The 18,809-nt window shown below is 35.3% G+C and overlaps 3 protein-coding genes across 4 annotated transcripts; all 3 read left to right on the forward strand.

The window, feature by feature from the left end:
• Positions 1 to 1,575: 1,575 nt before the first annotated feature.
• LOC106421948 (calcium-dependent mitochondrial ATP-magnesium/phosphate carrier protein 1) lies at positions 1,576 to 3,694 on the forward strand. Of its 2 annotated transcripts, none has more exons than XM_048751640.1 (4): positions 1,576 to 2,175; positions 2,350 to 3,120; positions 3,180 to 3,286; positions 3,372 to 3,694. In XM_048751640.1, exons 1-4 carry the CDS (start codon positions 1,782 to 1,784, stop codon positions 3,381 to 3,383), a joined length of 1,284 nt encoding a protein of 427 aa, XP_048607597.1. In that variant the 5' UTR covers positions 1,576 to 1,781; the 3' UTR covers positions 3,384 to 3,694. The 2 variants fall into 2 exon arrangements, with proteins under 2 accessions (XP_048607597.1, XP_013718234.2); XM_013862780.3 differs by having other exon boundaries at positions 1,578 to 2,175; positions 3,196 to 3,286.
• Positions 3,695 to 3,708: 14 nt separating this feature from the next.
• LOC106421947 (pentatricopeptide repeat-containing protein At5g61800) lies at positions 3,709 to 5,357 on the forward strand. Its single transcript, XM_013862776.3, has one exon. The coding sequence runs from the start codon at positions 3,709 to 3,711 to the stop codon at positions 5,188 to 5,190; it is 1,482 nt and encodes a 493-aa protein (XP_013718230.1). The 3' UTR covers positions 5,191 to 5,357.
• A 9,809-nt stretch (positions 5,358 to 15,166) lies between these two features.
• Positions 15,167 to 17,882, forward strand: LOC106421940 (calnexin homolog 1). The gene is made up of 6 exons (XM_013862767.3): positions 15,167 to 15,392; positions 15,488 to 15,557; positions 15,945 to 17,074; positions 17,163 to 17,234; positions 17,335 to 17,445; positions 17,551 to 17,882. The coding sequence occupies exons 1-6, from the start codon at positions 15,303 to 15,305 to the stop codon at positions 17,671 to 17,673; spliced, it is 1,596 nt and encodes a 531-aa protein (XP_013718221.2). The 5' UTR covers positions 15,167 to 15,302; the 3' UTR covers positions 17,674 to 17,882.
• The last annotated feature ends 927 nt before the right edge of the window (positions 17,883 to 18,809 follow it).

Below are 18,809 nucleotides of genomic sequence, written 5' to 3' on the forward strand. Positions count from 1 at the left end.
TTAATTTTATCCAATTTAACTTTATATTTAAAATTTTATATCTAATATAAAAGATAAATATAACTAATACATATATTATATGTACTTTAATTGGATTATGAATAATTATATTAATTTTAGAATCTAATCAAATTAGAATTCTAAATCATAGGGACAGAAACGATCGAATCAAATTGGTCAAGCTAACCAAATAAACCAGAAAAATTGTTTAACCGGTTTAAAAGGTTACACAGAATCTGACCAACTAGGTTACAATAATACACGTTGACTTCTGAAATCAATTATACAGAAACAATTTCTTTGACGTGCGCATGTTGTTTGAATAATCGGGTTTCAGAAACCAATTCTCGGTGACGATCACACAATCACATGATTCCATGATACATATTATTTTATCTAAAATAAAGTTAACAAGTATTACAATAACAAGAGTGCTTTCTTTAAATTATATGCATGCATAAACCATGTGTAAACAACATACATAATCATCACATGACAACGCGTATTTCTAGATATTCTTAAATCACTTGAAACTGGTTAATTGAATTAGCTAGATATATCCGATCAAACACAATTTCTTTTGTTCATAAACAAACTAATTAACAACGGACATGTATATCTCTATAAACACATTGAAGTTATCTCAAATTATTTTCAGTATTATGCAAGTATGCTCTGATACCACTGTTGGAATTCATACCGGTTTATAACTATTTATAAATCAACTTATGAATTTATATGCCTAGAATCTCATGTCAATACTGAAATAAACTTAGATATTAGAGTTTCGAATATACCTGGTTATTCTGCAGCGAAAGGATGAATAAACCAAGTCGAGATTTTTAGCACTCCAAACGTCGTGCCTCTACCGGTATCCACACACACATAAACTGGATCGATACGGGATGCTAGTACCGTTGAGATCAAATCTCAAAATTCCAATGAACTATTCGTTGGTACTAGGGTTTATGAATGAAAAGCGGTTGGAAAGTTAATTAATTAACTTCATCTTATAACATGCATATATATATATATATATATGGGAGGGAGACGTTGACCTACAATACGGTCTAATAATTGGGCTGGGCTAATTAATTAGTTTCCTCCCATCGTAACCCATTACATATATATTTATATAAATGTGCACTTATAAGATTCCATATATCATATGATTATTCATAAATCCAACACTGATTTTAATCTAAACTAAAACCAACTATCATTGATCCAATTTGCTTAGGTGTGTGACCCTGTAAGATCATATAATATTAGTAATGAATTCTAAATTCATAGATTATAAACGGTTTCTAGCAAAACATTATAACCACCTAATATTATACGATTGTCAACCTCGACACTACGATTTTAACAAGAGTAACTACAAATGATTTTAGGAACTTTCCTTCCGACGTATCAACCCAGTTAAACCGGCTTCAATTGAATCATTGCTGTGATTTAAAACCAAATTAGACCGGCTTCAATTTGACTGGAGTGTTTTGTGTGAACGTGGAAGTATTGGAAGTGGTCCACACGGAAAATAATGAAGCAGTTGTGGTGGTAGATATTTTGCTGTTTCCTTCCACAAAGAGACAAACAAGATTGAAAATCAGATCGGTGTTTTCACTTCTCCAACATGTTCTTCAAATCTTATCATCGTTTTCGCTTCAAATGAGTATCCTTTTTTTTTGAATTCTTACGGGACTACACTTCTTCCAGGAACGTTGGAGCTCTAAAGCCTCCGACTTTTTCATCTGGGTATCTTGATTGATCGTTACTCAGCAATGGAGACCGGAAAACTCAACCAAACTCCGTCTAAGAAACCCGGAGCCACGACGATGGAAGACGTGCTGGTGGCATTACACGAGACCAAGGAAGAGAGAGACCTCAGGATTCGAAGACTGTTCGAATTCTTCGACAGTTCCAAGTTAGGGTTCTTAGACGACACCCACATCGAGAAAGGCCTGACTTCGCTTCGTATTCCTCCAAAGTACAAGTACGCTAGAGATTTGCTTAGAGTCTGCGACTCGAATCGAGATGGGCGCGTTGACTACGAGGAGTTTCGTCGCTACATGGACGCTAAGGAGCTTGAGCTTTACATTATTTTCAAGGCCATTGATGTCGAACGCAACGACGACATTTGTCCCGAGGAGCTCTCCCAGGCTCTTGTTAAGTCTGGTATTCTGATTCTCATTCCCACACTGTTCCATTACTGCCACTGTTTGCTTTCCAATAATCTAAAAGAGGAATCTCTTATGGCTTTGTGATGTGTATTTTGCTAAAAGAGGAAACTTTGATGCCTTAATTAGTCTCCCTATAAGATTCATAGTGCCCTTCTTATGGCTTTTGTAGGCATTGAAATTGAAGATAAGGAACTGGCTTCGTTTATGGAGCATGTTGACAAGGACAAGAACGGAACTATAACTTTCCAAGAGTGGAGGGACTTTCTTTTGCTGCACCCCCATGAAGCCACTGTTGAGAATATTTATCATCACTGGGAAAGAGTTTGCTTAATAGACATTGGGGAGCAGCCTGTCATACCCGACGGTATAAGCAAACACGCTCAAAGAAGCAAACTACTCCTCGCCGGAGGACTTGCCGGAGCTGTTTCTAGAACCGCAACCGCGCCTCTAGACCGTCTTAAAGTTGTTTTGCAAGTCCAGAGAACAAAATCAGGAGTTGTCCCGACCATCAAGAAAATATGGAGGGAAGACAAGCTGTTGGGTTTCTTCAGAGGCAACGGGCTGAATGTGACGAAAGTTGCTCCTGAGAGCGCCATCAAGTTTGCTGCTTACGAGATGCTGAAGCCCATAATCGGTGGAGGAGATGGTGAGATTGGCACAAAGGGGAGGCTTTTGGCTGGTGGGTTGGCTGGCGCAGTGGCTCAAACCGCTATTTACCCTATGGATCTAGTGAAGACTAGGTTACAGACTTGTGTGAGTGAGCTTGGGAAGACACCGAATCTGTTGAAACTAACCAAGGAGATTTGGATGCAAGAAGGACCTCGAGCGTTTTACAAGGGTCTTTATCCTTCTCTTCTTGGCATTATACCTTACGCTGGGATTGACCTTGCTGCTTACGAAACTCTCAAAGACTTTTCAAGGACATACATTCATCATGACGGTTAGATTTTACTAATCAAAATCCTTTTTACGTGATCTTTCACACTGATGCTACTAAAGACTTTGTATTGTGCAGAGCCGGGTCCTCTCGTGCAACTAGGATGTGGAATGACATCAGGAGCTCTTGGAGCATCGTGTGTTTACCCGTTGCAAGTCGTACGAACAAGGTTAAACTATCAAAACCTAATCATTTTTCTCCTTTTTTCTTTTTTAAATATCTGAACTGAGTTTAGTAAAACTATTATTAATCAGAATGCAAGCTGATAGCGCAAAGACGAGCATGAGGCAAGAGTTTCTGAAGACGCTAAAAGGGGAAGGTGTAAGAGGCTTTTACAGAGGAATCTTCCCCAATCTTTTCAAAGTCATCCCTTCCGCAAGCATCTCCTACCTTGTTTACGAAGCTATGAAGAAAAATCTAGCCCTTGATTAAAGAGATATAGTGATAAGCTCATTTGATTCGATGATGGAGAAAAAAGACTTTAGCTTCCGATTGTAGAAAATGTGAACAAGAGATCTGGTTGATTCCTTCTTAAGAGTACTTTTCCTTTAAAAGAAAAAAAGAAAGCTTTGCATCATTTTCCAAGTCAAAATGTCAATACAGAAGCTGTGTAAAACCCTAAGACATGTGCATCAGTTTCATGCACAGTTCATCACTTCCGGTCGGATCTCCAACGGTCCGAATCAGAACTCTGTTCTCACCAATATCCTCTTCGCTATCACCTCTGTAACACCGTCTCCGACAGCGACACATCCTTTATCCACTTCTGTCGTCGCGAGTTATGCAGCTGCGGTGTTCAGTTTCATTACAAACCCATCTACGTTTTGCTTCAACACGATCATTAGAGTCTATTCCCTTCACGCGCCGTCTCTGCCTCCCCACGGTTTCTTCGTCCAAATGCGATGTCGTTCCGTTCCTCCCGACTTCCACACTTTCCCTTTCGTATTCAAGGCTTGTGCGAAGAAGAACGTTAGCTTTACCTTGGTCGAAGCCCTGCATTGTCAAGCTTTGAGATTCGGGTTGTTGTCTGATTTGTTCACTTCGAACACTCTGTTACGTGCTTACTCTGCTTCGGTTGATAGAGCCTTGCAGCTGTTCGACGAAAATCCTCAAAGAGATGTTGTCACGTTCAACGTGTTGATTGATGGGTTAGTGAAGGCACGTGAGGTTTTTCGTGCACGAGAGTTGTTCGATTCAATGCCTTTTCGTGATTTGGTGTCGTGGAACAGTCTCATTGCTGGGTATGCGCAGATGAACTGTTGTAGAGAAGCTATCAGCTTCTTCGACGAAATGATTGCTTCTGGCTTCAAACCTGATAACGTTGCGATTGTCTCAACTCTTTCGGCCTGTGCACAGTCGGGAGATTTGGAGAAAGGAAAAGCTATACATGATTATGTGAAAAGGAACAGACTTTTCGTAGATTCGTTTTTAGCTACTGGATTGGTGGATTTCTATGCGAAGTGTGGTTTCATCGAGACAGCGATGGAGATCTTTAGTTTATGTTCAGACAAAACTTTGTTCACATGGAATGCAATGATCACTGGTCTTGCCATGCACGGTTACGGCGAGCTAACTGTTGATTACTTCCATACGATGGTTAGCTCTGGTATCAAACCTGATGGAGTTAGTTTCATAAGCGTTTTAGTGGGTTGTAGCCATGCTGGTCTAGTTGATGAAGCCAAGAAGCTTTTCGACCAAATGGGGTCTCTGTATGATGTCGATAAAGAGATGAAACATTACGGGTGTATGGCGGATTTGCTGGGAAGAGCAGGGTTGATTGAAGAAGCAGCGGAGATGATTGAGAGAATGCCTAAAGATGGAGGGAACAGAGAGAAATTCTTGGCGTGGAGCGGTCTGTTGGGAGGATGTAGAATCCACGGGAACATAGAGGTAGCAGAGAAAGCTGCAGAGAGAGTTAAGAAATTGAGTCCAGAGGATGGAGGAGTGTATAAAGTGATGCTGGAGATGTATGCAAATGCTGAGAGATGGGAGGACGTGGTTAAAGTTAGGGCAGTGATGGAAAGAGATGAGAGAGTGAACAAGAGTGCTGGATTTAGTACAGTTATGTCCTGAGTCGTAACCATCGTCATTTGGATTTTTATTAGCATTTACAAAGTCTAATATTTTTTCCACAGTTGAATGTTTGCATTTTAACTAATAAAGTTTTGTATATTAATTGCAAAATCAAATCTCTAGGCTCTAAGCGATTGAAGGAGTCCACATAGGATTTAAACGACCAATCATAGTACGACAAATCATTATTTAAGTTTACTATTTTTAAAAATGTTAATATTACAAAAAAAAATGTTTATTTCAAACAAAAATATAAATCAATATCAAATAAGGTAAATTTACAAAAATATAAATACTGTATTAAGTTAACATAATGTTTAATATTTTTCAAAAATTAAAAAATACATAATGTTTAATATTTTTCGAAAATTAAAAAATACAAGACTTTCAAACAAGTATAACTATATAAATCTAAATTTAAACTCATGATTTTCAAAGTTTAGGTTATATACTATTGAAAATATTCAAAATAATATATACTATATATAAGTTGATATTATAAATCATTGAAAATGTTCAAATATTATTTTAAAGTACCAAAAATTTACCAAATCATTTTTTTAATTTGGTATTTCTAAAAATGTTAATATTACGAAATTTTTTATTTCAAAATAAAATATAAATAATTATCAAATAAGTTAAACTTACAAAATTAAAAACATCATGTACAAATCTATACTAAATAAAATAAAGTTTCAAAAATTAAAATAAAAATAACAAAAAAATATAATAGTTAATTTAAAAATGCAATACTTTCAAACATTTATAACTATATAAATCTAAAACACATGATTTACAAAATTTAGGTTATATACTGCTGAAAATATTCAACAAAAATATGTACTATATGTAATTTGATGCAATAAATCATTGAGAATATCCACATATTATTTTAAAATTTTCAAAATTTTCAAAAAATGTTTATTTCAAAATAAAAAGGAAACTACTATTCAATTTAGTGAAAAGACAAAATTATTAATGGAATCAATTTGATATATAAAGTAAACCTTTGAAAGACCAACATAAAATTAACTAACAAAAAAAATCTTAAAGAATACAAGAATTTCAAATAATAAAAACAATATGAATCTAAAGCACTTTTCATTACATATGAATCTAACAAAATATGATTTCAAAATGGAAGCTATTTTTTTCAAAAATATATCAATAATAAATTTAGTAAACAAAATTGCAAATAACTAAAAGAATCAGTTTATTATAAAAAGTAAATGTTTGGAAGATCGACATAAAATTAAGTAACAAAAATAATCTTAAAAATATAAGGATTTCAAATAATAAAGACAATGTAAATCTAAATCACTTTTTCATTACATATAAATCTAAATAACATATGATTTCAAAATTGAGGATATAAATTATTTAAGTGTTCACATAGAATTTTAAAATATCATTATAATAATATAAAAATCAGCATCTTAATTTGATAAAGTAAATATAGAGATTATTTTATGAAAAATAATTAACTTGATATATAAAATAAGTATATATTTGAAATTAAACAAAAAATTAACAAAAATAAAATATTCAAAAAGAAATAAAGATTTTTTTAAAAACTATTTATAAATAATCACGTTTGAAAAAATAAATAAAAATCAGCACAAAAATATAAAAAGATAAATTAAAATTTGTAAAAATTATCTTTAAAAGGTAGATTTATATTTATAGCTAATTATTGAAAGCTTAATATAATAAGAGCTTGACAAGAAAAAATCTAATTATGTCCGTAACCTTTAATACGATATTTTAATACGATATGGACTATATGCTTTAAAAATCAGAAATAACTGAAAATACCAATAAAAATATTTAAAGTCAGCATCTTAAGTTAATATTCTTATAAGTCTTAAATTTTCTAAAAAAACAAAACAAAACAAAACAAAAATAAAAATATGATTACTTGATATATATGCTAACTCTTCGAACCAAAAAATTCAATCATAATGACTTAGGGATAAATGCAGAGATATTATAGGAAACATCAAAAGGAAATATAGGAAATTCTGTAAAAGAAATCAATCAGAAAGAGGTGGTGGTATAGGAAACAAATAGAAAACAAACTTTGATTGATCATCAAACATTACTGGCACATAATATAAAAATACTAATAATAGAAAATCAATCACTTGAGCACGTATTGATCATCAAATATTTTTTAATATTTTTAAGAAAACAAACTTTGATTGATTGTTGAAATTATAAGTTCATAGTTATACATATTCTATGAAAAAAAATATAAAATGGGTGTATATTTCAACAATTAGAATTGTTGCCAAAAACCAAAATTGATTTCAACTTTGTTAGACGGGTATAAAGAAGATCCAACACATAAATTTACTAAAAGACATTCATTATGCTATAATTTAGATGGTAACTAATGTTCAACCGATAAATTTAATATGTAGATTCTTAAGATTCTATTAAAATGTTAATTGCATATATATAAATGCCGAAACACGGAAAAATACACTAAACAAAAGATACAAAATTTTCTTGCTTTCTTATTCTCATTCTCATAATTTAATCAAATGAAAAAGGATTTTCTCATCAACATAAACTTCTTTTACTAAAACAAGGGAAGAAGATTGCATATGCTAAAAACAAGAGTATGATGATTTAGAGTTAACTCCATGTATAATTAACTAACAAGATTTTGATGTGTATTGATAGAATAATCTTGTAAAATACAACATTAGTGGTTTTCTAAACCTGGTTTGCATAAATTAGGGTTTTCAGGTTATATAATATATTTGCTATTTAGCCTTTGTGAAGTTCTGTGAATGGAAGAAACTTGTTGAGAATCAGATAAATAAGAAAGTGAAGTGCTTGCGGACAGACAATGGGCGCGAGTTCTGTGATACTGAGTTTGAAGGTTTCTGTAGAGAGCATGGCATTGAGAGACACAAAACATGCACTTGCACACCACAACACAACAGTGTTGCAAAGCGCATGAACCGAACAATAATGGAGAAGGTGAGGTGTCTACTGGATGAGTCTGGTCTTGAAGAAGAGTTTTGGGCTGAGGCAGTGTCTGCAGCCATGTATCAAAAAAAACCGAAGTCCTTCATCAGCTATTGACAGCAACATTCAAGAGGAGCTGTGGCTAGGAAAGAAGTCGGGTTATAACCACATGAAGAGATTTGGTTCAGTCGCTTATGTGCATAAAGATCAAGACAAGTTGAAGCCGAGATCAGTTAAAAGAGTATTTCTGAATTATCATGTTGGAGTCAAAGGGTATAAGGTGTGACTTCTGGAAGAGAAGAAGTGCATAATCAGTAGAAATGTGATCTTTACCAAAGATAAAATCTACAAAGATGAAGTAAAACGTCTAAATGGAGAAGATGTGTCTAGAGAAACAGAGACAAGAAGCTCTATAACACTTGATACCAAGACTGATAAAGATCAAAGAGAAGCTGTCAAAACAACATTATCTTTAGAGACTCAAGTGGAAGAAGTTGACTCAGATAGCGAAGAAGGCGAGGGCAGTGTTACTCATACAGAGACCCATGAAGTTTATAATATAGTCAGAGACAGACTAAGAAGAGAGATAATACCTCAAGCAAGGCTAGGTGATTATGACTTAGCAGCATTTGGTCTAATTGCGGCTATTGAAGTTAGTCATGATGAGCCGAGAGATTATCAGGAAGCAATGAGAAGCAGAGACTCTGGAATGGAGGAATGAATGAAGAAATGGTCTCCCTTGAAACTAATAAAACCTGGAGGTTGGTGAAAAGACCTAAGGACATGATGGTTATAGGTTGTAAATGTGTCTACAGATTAAAGCCTAGGATACCTGGAGTGGAAAGGCATCGACACAAGTCAAGATTGGTGGCCAAAGGCTACTCGAAAAGAGAGGTATTGACTAGCAGGAAGTGTTCTCTCCGGTTGTCAAGCACGTCTCTATCAGGCTGTTGCTTGCAATAACAGTTCATGAAGATCTTGAGTTGGAGCAGTTAGATGTTAAAACTGTGTTCCTGCATGGAGTTATAGAAGAAGAAATATTCATGGAGCAACCAGAAGGTTACGTTGTGAAAGGAAAAGAAGATTATGTGTGCAAGCTTGACAAGGCTTTGTACGGACTTAAACAAGTACCGAGACAGTGGAATAAGTGCTTCGATCAATTTGTTGTTGATCAAGGGTTCAGAAGCAGCAAATTTGATCATTGTGTGTACATTAAGGAGTCTAAAGCAGGTGTTAAGGTTTATTTTATTTTGTATGTTGACGACATGCTGCTAGCTTCAACGGACTTGGAAGAGATCAAGTTGGTTAAGAAGTGGTTGGGAAGTAGGTTTGAGATAAAAGATCTGGCTCCAACTAGAAGAATACTTGGTATGGACATAGAGAGAGATCGTGAAGGTGGGGTACTTTTATTGTCTTAGACAGGATATGTTAAGAAGGTTCTTCAAGTTTTTAACATGAGTGAAACTAGAGCAGTAACCACTCCTATTGGAACTCAGTTCAGGCTATCGGCAATCAAAGAAGGAGATGGACAAGAACCGGTAGGAGATGATGTACCATATGCTAATGCGATTGGCAGTGTGATGTATGCAATGTTGGAACAAGGTGCGACTTAGCGTATGCAGTGGGTTTGATCAGTCGGTTTATGAGCAATCCAAGTTCTGATCATTGGTTGGCTGTGAAATGGGTGCTGCGATAACAAAGGATTTGAAGCTTGTGTTCAGAAGAAAAGAGGATTTTAAAGTTGAAGGGTTTTGTGACTCAGACTTCTCGTCTGATCTTGACAAAAGAAGATCGATTTCAGGATATGTGTTTACAGCAGGAGGCACTACTATCAGCTGGAAGTCTGGTTTACACGATGTAGTTGCGTTATCTACAACTGAAGCTGAGTACATGGCGATGGTTGAAGCTGTAAAGGAAGGCATCTGGCTAAAGAGTTTGATTGAAGAGTTTGGTTATGAGCAGAAGAGTGTTGATGTGTGGTGTGACTCACAAAGTGCACTTTGTATTGCGAAGAACAACGTCCATCATGAGAGGACGAAACACATAAGCCGGAAGATGCATTTCATTCGAGATATCATAGCACAAGGTGATGTGAAGGTGCTAAAGATAGCGACAGTGAAGAATCCTGCTGATATGTTAACAAAGGTTCTACATGTTGAGAAGTTTGAGAAGGCATTGAGTTGTCTTGGAGTAGCGAAGCACTAAGGTGTTAGCTATGGCATTGGGAATGCATAAGTTTGCAATATTAAGGAGCTTATTCAGATTGATGTCATCAAGGTGGGGTTTTGTAGAGCTTTGGTGATGAAGATCAATCTGGTTAGGCTTAAACTGAGACTGGTATAGTCAATTAAGCTGCTGGACTGAAGTGGAAGACGTCCGGTTCAGTTAAGGCGGTTAAGCTCATGGTTTATGACGTGTTTAGTCAGCTTAATATGCGTAATTAGTCCATGATATATAAAGGGCTTATGTGGTTAATCCCCTCTCCCTTGTGAGATACATTCAGAGTGAGCAAGATAGGAATTCTTCGTTGATCCATTGTACAGAAAAAGAGATAGTGAATTACATGAGTTTGATCAGCTCGAGACGTAGGGTTGTTACTCTTAACAGAGGGTCTGAACTCGTTAAATCTCGTGTGTTCTTCTTTTGTGTTCTTGTGTGCTTTCTTTTCGTGTGAGTTTCGATCGAGAGAAGTGAGTGTGTGTTCGTTGAATCTGAGCTCTAGATCCTATCACGACTCTTTCTAATTTCTCTCAAGTCAGTTGGCAGAGAAGCAAAGATAAATCAATAATTAGTTTTTTTTTATTTGTGTTGCCTTTATCCATATATTGAAATATTTATGCATGATATGCACATACTGCCATTTACCAATCTAGCAAGAACTGTGTGCATGTGAACAGATTGCTGTCATGCATGTACGGAAGGTTGTGCAAGTGCAGTTAGTAGATGTTGTGGTTGTCTTGTGGGTGCAGGAAAATCTGAATTGTTCATAATATCATGCGTAGTTCGCTGTTTATTTACAGCTATGGACATATTCTACAACATATTGGTTGCAACCTTGGTTCGTCAGCAATTTTTGGGATCACCATTACCATATTCTCACTAAAAGAATGTTAACAATGGTGAGATTTCTGCTACTAATAATGTTCTCTGTTAGCAACATGTTTCGTTTCGTCTAGTTTTTATTTTAGCATTTCTAGGAGTATGTGGTTATGGAATAAGGATGTCGCTGGGAAATGACGGTATCTGAATGGTCGCCACCAACTTCACAGCTGAAAACGCTTAGCCTTCTTTGAAAATCATATAGGCTTGTCATAGATGTTTCAAGTAGTGGTGGGCGTTCGGATACCCGTTCGGGTTCGGGTCGGGTATTTTGAATGTTCGGATATTTCGATATAGAAGCATAAAACCCATTTGAGCATTTCTACACTTCGGGTCGAGTTCGGGTATTTTTAGTTCGGATTCGGGTATTTCGGATATAACCGAAAAAAACTCAAAGCATTTGATAATTTTTTTTTGAACTACTGATAAAAAAAAATTAAAACCACATAATTCTTGGAAAAAAAATATTCATTCTCTTGCTTTCGTTACGTAACACGATCGAGAGTAACAAGGGAAGCTCCATGGATGGAAACTACCCCTCCGTATGAAAAACGACAAGATGTTTCGAGGTGGCTTGGTTGTTACGGAAACCACTAATGTCTCCGAAAAACCTTACATGGATCGTGAGAAGAACAATATTTAGAAAAGAAGATCTTGTAGGGAGAGAAGATGAGAGATGGATATGCAGATGGTGCCTTAATCTCTCACGTTTAAGAAGAAGATACATATTTATATTGTGTATGTGCACACGTTTAGGTTAAGAAAATAGTGATTTAGTATTGATTTTATATAATATTAATTGAATCAAAATCGGTTAAGAGAAACCAGTCATTGCATATTGGATAAAAGATGTAAATTTGGGTTAAAGTATACATATGTTCGGATGACTTTGGGTATTACTTCGGGTTTTGGATATACCCGATCGGGTTCGGATATCCAAACTTGTTCAATACAAAACCCGTTTGGGTATTTTGCTACTTCGGTTCGGGTTTTTCGGGTCGGATTCAGATTCGGGTTCGGGTATCGGATAAAATATCCAGTCCTAGCTTCAACTGCTCACACAGGGAAATTCAGTTGATCAAGTGGTGAGAGAGACTCGAATTAAACATGTTAAGACGTTTAGCCTGCTTTAAAAGTTATAAATTGTCAAATTTTAGAGTTGCTTTTGCTTTGTGTCTGTAAAGAAAGCCTCGAACTTTACCCATTGAAGAATTAAACATTTCAATTGAACGTTTAATCCTAGCTTTTTAAAATAAGTAAATTACTAAATATCTACTAAGTGTTGCTTTTCTTTAGAGAGACTATTAATCTATTAAATAAATGGTTCACATTTTTTCTTTTTCTAGCAATTAATAATATTTGTTTGGGCATTTTATCGTCGCAACCCAGTGCTTCAAAACATATGTGCAATTAAGGCTGATAACACTCTCCAATTAAGGCCAATATACATAAAATAACATAATGTAATGTTAAAAACTGGAAGAAAAGAAACAAAAAGAGAAGAAGTTAAAAATGGATAAACCATAAGCAAATCATATATTACATGCATGAATAAACTAAAATGCGGTAAAAATATGAAACACGATCCCGCACGTGCGTGGGGTGGAGCACCTAGTCTTATTAATAAATAACATATGGTATAAATTATGATTTGTAAATAATACATAACTGGCTGATAACCCGCGCCTTGCGCGGGGTGAGTGACCGAAAAGAGTTTTTCTTTAATCCATAAATCGTGCATAATGTAAACTTAATTGTTTAAAAAAAAGATTGTTTAATTGGTTATGTGTAAATTAGATATATTGTAAGGAAAAAAATGTATAATAGTGTGCAATAACTTATATTAATTTATTATGAATTTAAGACAAAACAAAACATAAGAAATAGAATTATTCATGTCTTAATAAAATTATGATTATAATATTAGAAGAAACATAGGTAAAAAAACAAATTACTAACGGTCCCAAATTATAAAGAAATAAATAAAAATCTGAAAAAACAAAATGCCGCGGAAAAGATGAACTCTATACCAAGAAAAAACTAAGAAGTAGTTTAACAAACTAAACATACCTACTTACCAAATTCACAAAATGAACTAATGGGATATACCTCTTTCTGAAAGCATTGATTTTTGGAACATCTTTGGGTTCAAAAATAATTTTGGAAAACCTATCAATGTTGGTCACGTGCTTCAGTCGACCTTAAAATGAAAAAAAAATTATTCAGCAATATATGAAGGGAATATCAGATCCAACAATTTGTTTATTACAAATTAGTACAATATATTACCTACTCCCCAATTAATTTGCAAAAATTGCAACACACAGAGTACAACATTTGCACTTGTAGAATTCCATAAGTCTTGGGAAACATGAGCAAGTGTTCCATAAGCGACACACTTGATGACAACATTACTGTAATCAGTGAAAAAAATTCATTTAGGCAATATGAAAGTAATTAAATGAGTAACTTTGAATTTCAAACGTGAAATACTTACTCCCTATCACATGATAATTCTCTCCATGTAATTTAATTATTTTGGGACCGCTACGGCCTATGTTAATTTAAATATAATTCTCCAAATTGTCTTGAAAGGTTTCAAATCGGAGACAGAGTTAAATCCAGCCATGAGTTTGCTTGAGATAATTTTCTGCTTGAGAGAGAGGTAGAGAAGAATGATGATATGAGTCGATGAATTGTATTAGCAATATATTTATAGTGAAAAAAATTATACTACACGTTTTAATTAAACATAAGGTGTATAATGTGATTGAGCAATCAATCAGTTGTTACCATATTTGGCTAGTTCGAACAACTAAGTTTACTAGAGATGCAAATTTGTCAATTTGCTTCAATTACATTATGTCAAAGATTGAACTTGTGCAGCAAGTATTGCATGATTATCGTGAATAAAATGTGTATTCGAACCAAAAAATTCAATCATAATGACTTAGGGATAAATGCAGAGATATTATAGGAAACATCAAAAGGAAATATAGGAAATTCTGTAAAAGAAATCAATCAGAAAGAGGTGGTGGTATAGGAAACAAATAGAAAACAAACTTTGATTGATCATCAAACATTACTGGCACATAATATAAAAATACTAATAATAGAAAATCAATCACTTGAGCACGTATTGATCATCAAATATTTTTTAATATTTTTAAGAAAACAAACTTTGATTGATCATCAAACATTACTTTTTTCGTTTCTTATAATTTACTTTGTTGTAATATAAAACTTGGTTATTGGCATGTATATTCATTTTGAATAAAAAATGAGACCAATACGTATGTCCAGAAAAGAGTAATGTTTTTGTATTGAAACAAATTAATGAAAAAACTTCAGTTAAGTTAATTAACAAATTAATGAAAAAACTTCGGTTAAGGTAATTAAACGCAAGAAATAAATGATAACAACTTTTAATGTGTTATGTATATATGTGAATATGTGATACAAATATATGTATATAAAGCTAAGGTAATTATGGCATGTTGTGTAATTACTCTAGTTAACAAAGGGTTTTTAAATAGAATAGGTGAGAGAGCTTGTGGAGTTACCACGTAAGAAAAATGACATACTTGTAATAAACACATAAACTAAAGGTTATTTATTTTAAATGCTCCCCAAATAATAAGAAGGGGATTTCTGCATAAATTTTTTAATCAGAGAAGAAATACAATTCAGTTTAGTTTGAATTTCCAAATTGATTAAAATTCACAAATTAATAAGTTCTCAAAGTGTAGAGCCGAAAGACTCATTAACTGTTTGGTAGGCCCAGCCCAATAATAGCAATATTAACATGCACGTAGGAGAGCTCGCTTTTGACTGACGTGGCGGCATATGAGTGGTTATCATCGCGTGGCAAGCGATCTCATTGGTGGAAACAACAAATTGAAACTCACGACCGAGTCTACGGGATTGAATAAATATATCTAATTATTCAGAAAGTATTTTGGAAAATACTAACACTCTACTCTTTTCTCCGATCTGCTCTCCGGTGTACGAACGACTAGATCCTGAGGTTTCCAATGATGAGAAACCGGCAACTATTATCCGGCCTTTTGCTTATCTTAGCTTTCGTTTCGCTCCAGAAGCTTTGCTACTGTGACGATCAGACGGTAATTTTTTTTTTATTTTCTGAGAAAATGGTTTTGGTAGATCTGAAGATTTTAGATAAGTGATTGACTTAACTGGATTCTCGTTTTCTGTTCAGGTGTTGTATGAATCGTTCGATGAGCCATTCGAAGGTCGCTGGATCGTTTCGAAGAATGGTGATTACGAAGGTAATTGTATATCCGTAAACTCACAGTGCATTGTAGTTAGTATGTGTTTGTGATCTTCGTCACTTTTAGGAAGTTTAATGATTCAGAGTTTGAATTATTGAAGTGAGTTGTAATGTGTTGCATTCATCATATAGAGGAATCAAATCGAGAATGTTAATTCGTGGCCTCACGTTATGATGTTGAATGGTTGTTCTTCTCATGCAAAATGTTTTCTTAGTGATAATCTGTAACCTCTTTTATAAACGGATTTGGAGAATGCATGTTTTGTTTTGCTTTTTCTGCTGCAAAACTTGAATCTTTCTCTAGTTGTCGAACCTGAGCTGTTGATCATTATCCCACTTTTGCGTATAAGCTTCTTCTTTGTTAAGACCTCTTTATCTGTTTCAGGTGTATGGAAGCATGCAAAGAGTGAGGGACATGATGATTATGGACTTCTCGTAAGCGAGAAGGCCCGTAAGTATGGTATTGTGAAAGAGCTTGACGAGCCCCTAAGCCTCAAGGATGGAACAGTTGTTCTTCAGTACGAGGTTCGTTTCCAGGAGGGGCTTGAGTGTGGTGGTGCTTACTTGAAATACCTCCGTCCTCAAGAAGCTGGATGGACTGCTGAGGGGTTCAATAGTGAATCTCCTTACTCTATCATGTTTGGGCCTGACAAGTGTGGAGCCACTAACAAAGTGCATTTCATCTTGAAGCACAAGAATCCCAAGAGTGGCGAGTACGTCGAGCACCACCTCAAGTTCCCTCCCTCTGTTCCTCATGACAAGCTTTCCCATGTCTACACCGCCATCGTGAAGCCCGACAACGAGGTTAGAATTTTGGTTGATGGAGAGGAGAAGAAAAAGGCTAATTTACTCTCTGGAGAAGACTTTGAGCCTGCATTGATCCCTGACAAGACCATCCCTGACCCTGAGGACAAGAAACCAGAAGACTGGGATGAAAGAGCCAAGATTCCTGATCCTAGTGCCGTGAAGCCTGACGACTGGGACGAGGATGCACCCATGGAGATCGCAGATGAGGAAGCTGAGAAACCAGAAGGATGGTTAGACGATGAGCCTGAGGAGGTTGACGACCCAGAGGCGACCAAACCTGAAGATTGGGATGATGAGGAAGATGGTATGTGGGAGGCTCCAAAGATTGACAACCCCAAGTGTGAAACAGCACCAGGTTGTGGTGAATGGAAGAGACCGATGAAGAAGAACCCTGCTTACAAGGGCAAGTGGAGTGCACCTCTCATAGATAACCCTGCTTACAAGGGAATCTGGAAACCCAGAGACATCCCTAACCCTGACTACTTTGAGCTAGACAGACCCAATTACGAACCCATTGCAGCCATAGGTATAGAGATCTGGACAATGCAAGACGGTATCTTGTTTGACAACATGTTGATAGCGAAAGACGAGAAGGTCGCCGAGACTTACAGACAGACCACTTGGAAGCCTAAGTTTGATGTTGAGAAAGAGAAACAAAAGGCAGAAGAGGAAGCTGCTGGCTCTGCAGATGGTCTCAAGAGCTACCAGGTAAGTTTGATTTTCCAACAGAAGCAAAAATATATGGCTTCTCGTAAAATATATACATTTATTCATCTCTGTTCATGATTGTTTGCAGAAGGTTGTGTTCGACCTCTTGAACAAGGTTGCAGACATTTCTTTCCTAAGTGCGTACAAGTCTAAGATCACGGTTAGTTCTCCCTCATTTAAACCATGTTACCTTGTTATCATGATGACTCGACCTTGAGGAGGGGACCTAAAGCGATTTTGAAAATGGTGTCGTTTTGTAGGAACTGATTGAGAAAGCTGAGGAACAACCAAACTTAACCATTGGTGTCCTCGTCTCCATTGTCGTAGTATTTTTCTCGCTCTTCATCAAGCTTATCTTCGGTGGGAAGAAGGTACAAATTTTATTGTCATTTTTGTTTTGTTTTGGGATTTCGTAATATATGGGGGACAAGTGGAAGAGGTGCTAAAGAAATAATAAAAAATGGGGTTGTTTACAGGCGGCAGCAACTGTGGAAAAGAAGAAACCAGAAGTAGGAGAGAGCTCAAAAAGTGAAGATGAGGCAGAGAAGAAGGAAGAAACCGCTGCTCCACGCAAAAGGCAACCGAGACGTGATAATTAGATAAGTGTTTTAGAATGAGAAGGAAAGGAAAGTTTTCGGATGCGCTGAAAGGAAGATCAGATTTTTTTTCTCGTGTTGGTTTTGATTTGTGCTTTTGTTCGAATGTTAATTGCTGCTGTAGCCTTTTAAGGTGTAAGACCAAGTTTGGACAGGAGGGACAGTATGTAAGTGAGACGGTTCTTGATTTAGCCAAATTGTAGTTTCTGTTCCTTTCCTTGTCCAAAAAGCATCTGGTTACTATTTAAAGTCCAGTATGATTCAAAGTCCTGCTGGTACACTTTAGCAGCCATGGATCAAATTGTTATAGCTCATCGCTAAAAGCTTTGTTTTATCGTTTTGTCTCACTAATTTGTAGAGGAAACACTTCGACATTGTGGAGTTTTGTCGATTTAATAGTCATCTGTTTACTGAACTTAATAATTCCTATGATGTTTCATCCTGTGTGAGATCATTCAACGCAGCATGATTATAAATTTTTACACTTCAGAGACATTAAGTTTTAGTTGCAAGTTGTAACTGTCGTGGACCTCTTTGAATAGTAACCAAGGCCACCATTAACCGGGGTGCTTACCCCGGTGCTTAACCTTTTTTAAAAAAAAAAAAAAAATGGAAGCAGAGCGCTTAAACAAGCGCAGTAAGCGCCGGTTGTTCCCACTGTTCACGGGCTCCACTGACACGTGGCGGCCCGCGATTGGTTCATTTTTAATTTTTTTTTTTTAATTAGACAAAAACCAAAAAAAAAAAAAAAAATTAAGCACCCCATTTGGGGTGCTAGGGTTAATCATGCCCTAAGGATTGTAAGCTTTTTGTATCTTGGTATTTTATAAATAAATGATAACTCTGGATTAAAAATTTAGTTTAGTTTTGAACTAAAAATATAATTGATTTATATGATTTGTTGTATTTAATATATTTTTCTGTTTTTATTATTGTATTTCCTTATAAAATTATATCTTTTAAAATAATTACTTATTAGATAGTTATTTTTGTAATTATAAATGTATCAATTATGTTTATGAACATATATGTATTTTTGAAGAGAAATTGCCAAAAATACCACATTCATAGTTCTATTTTTAATGTTTATACTGTGTGAGATTTGGTTAGATAATATAAAATTAAAATAAATATTATGA

This window comes from Brassica napus, chromosome C3, assembly GCF_020379485.1.
Source record: "Brassica napus cultivar Da-Ae chromosome C3, Da-Ae, whole genome shotgun sequence".
Taxonomy (NCBI): domain Eukaryota; kingdom Viridiplantae; phylum Streptophyta; class Magnoliopsida; order Brassicales; family Brassicaceae; genus Brassica; species Brassica napus.

Coding starts and splice junctions, on each gene's coding strand:
- LOC106421948 (XM_013862780.3), top strand. CDS start 1,782: ATGGAGACCGGAAAACTCAACCAAACTCCGTCTAAGAAACCCGGAGCC. Junction 3,121..3,195: donor GACATACATTCATCATGACG/GTTAGATTTTAC, acceptor TGTATTGTGCAG/AGCCGGGTCCTCTCGTGCAA. Junction 3,287..3,371: donor TTGCAAGTCGTACGAACAAG/GTTAAACTATCA, acceptor ATTATTAATCAG/AATGCAAGCTGATAGCGCAA.
- LOC106421947 (XM_013862776.3), top strand. CDS start 3,709: ATGTCAATACAGAAGCTGTGTAAAACCCTAAGACATGTGCATCAGTTT.
- LOC106421940 (XM_013862767.3), top strand. CDS start 15,303: ATGATGAGAAACCGGCAACTATTATCCGGCCTTTTGCTTATCTTAGCT. Junction 15,558..15,944: donor GAAGAATGGTGATTACGAAG/GTAATTGTATAT, acceptor TATCTGTTTCAG/GTGTATGGAAGCATGCAAAG. Junction 17,446..17,550: donor TTATCTTCGGTGGGAAGAAG/GTACAAATTTTA, acceptor GGTTGTTTACAG/GCGGCAGCAACTGTGGAAAA.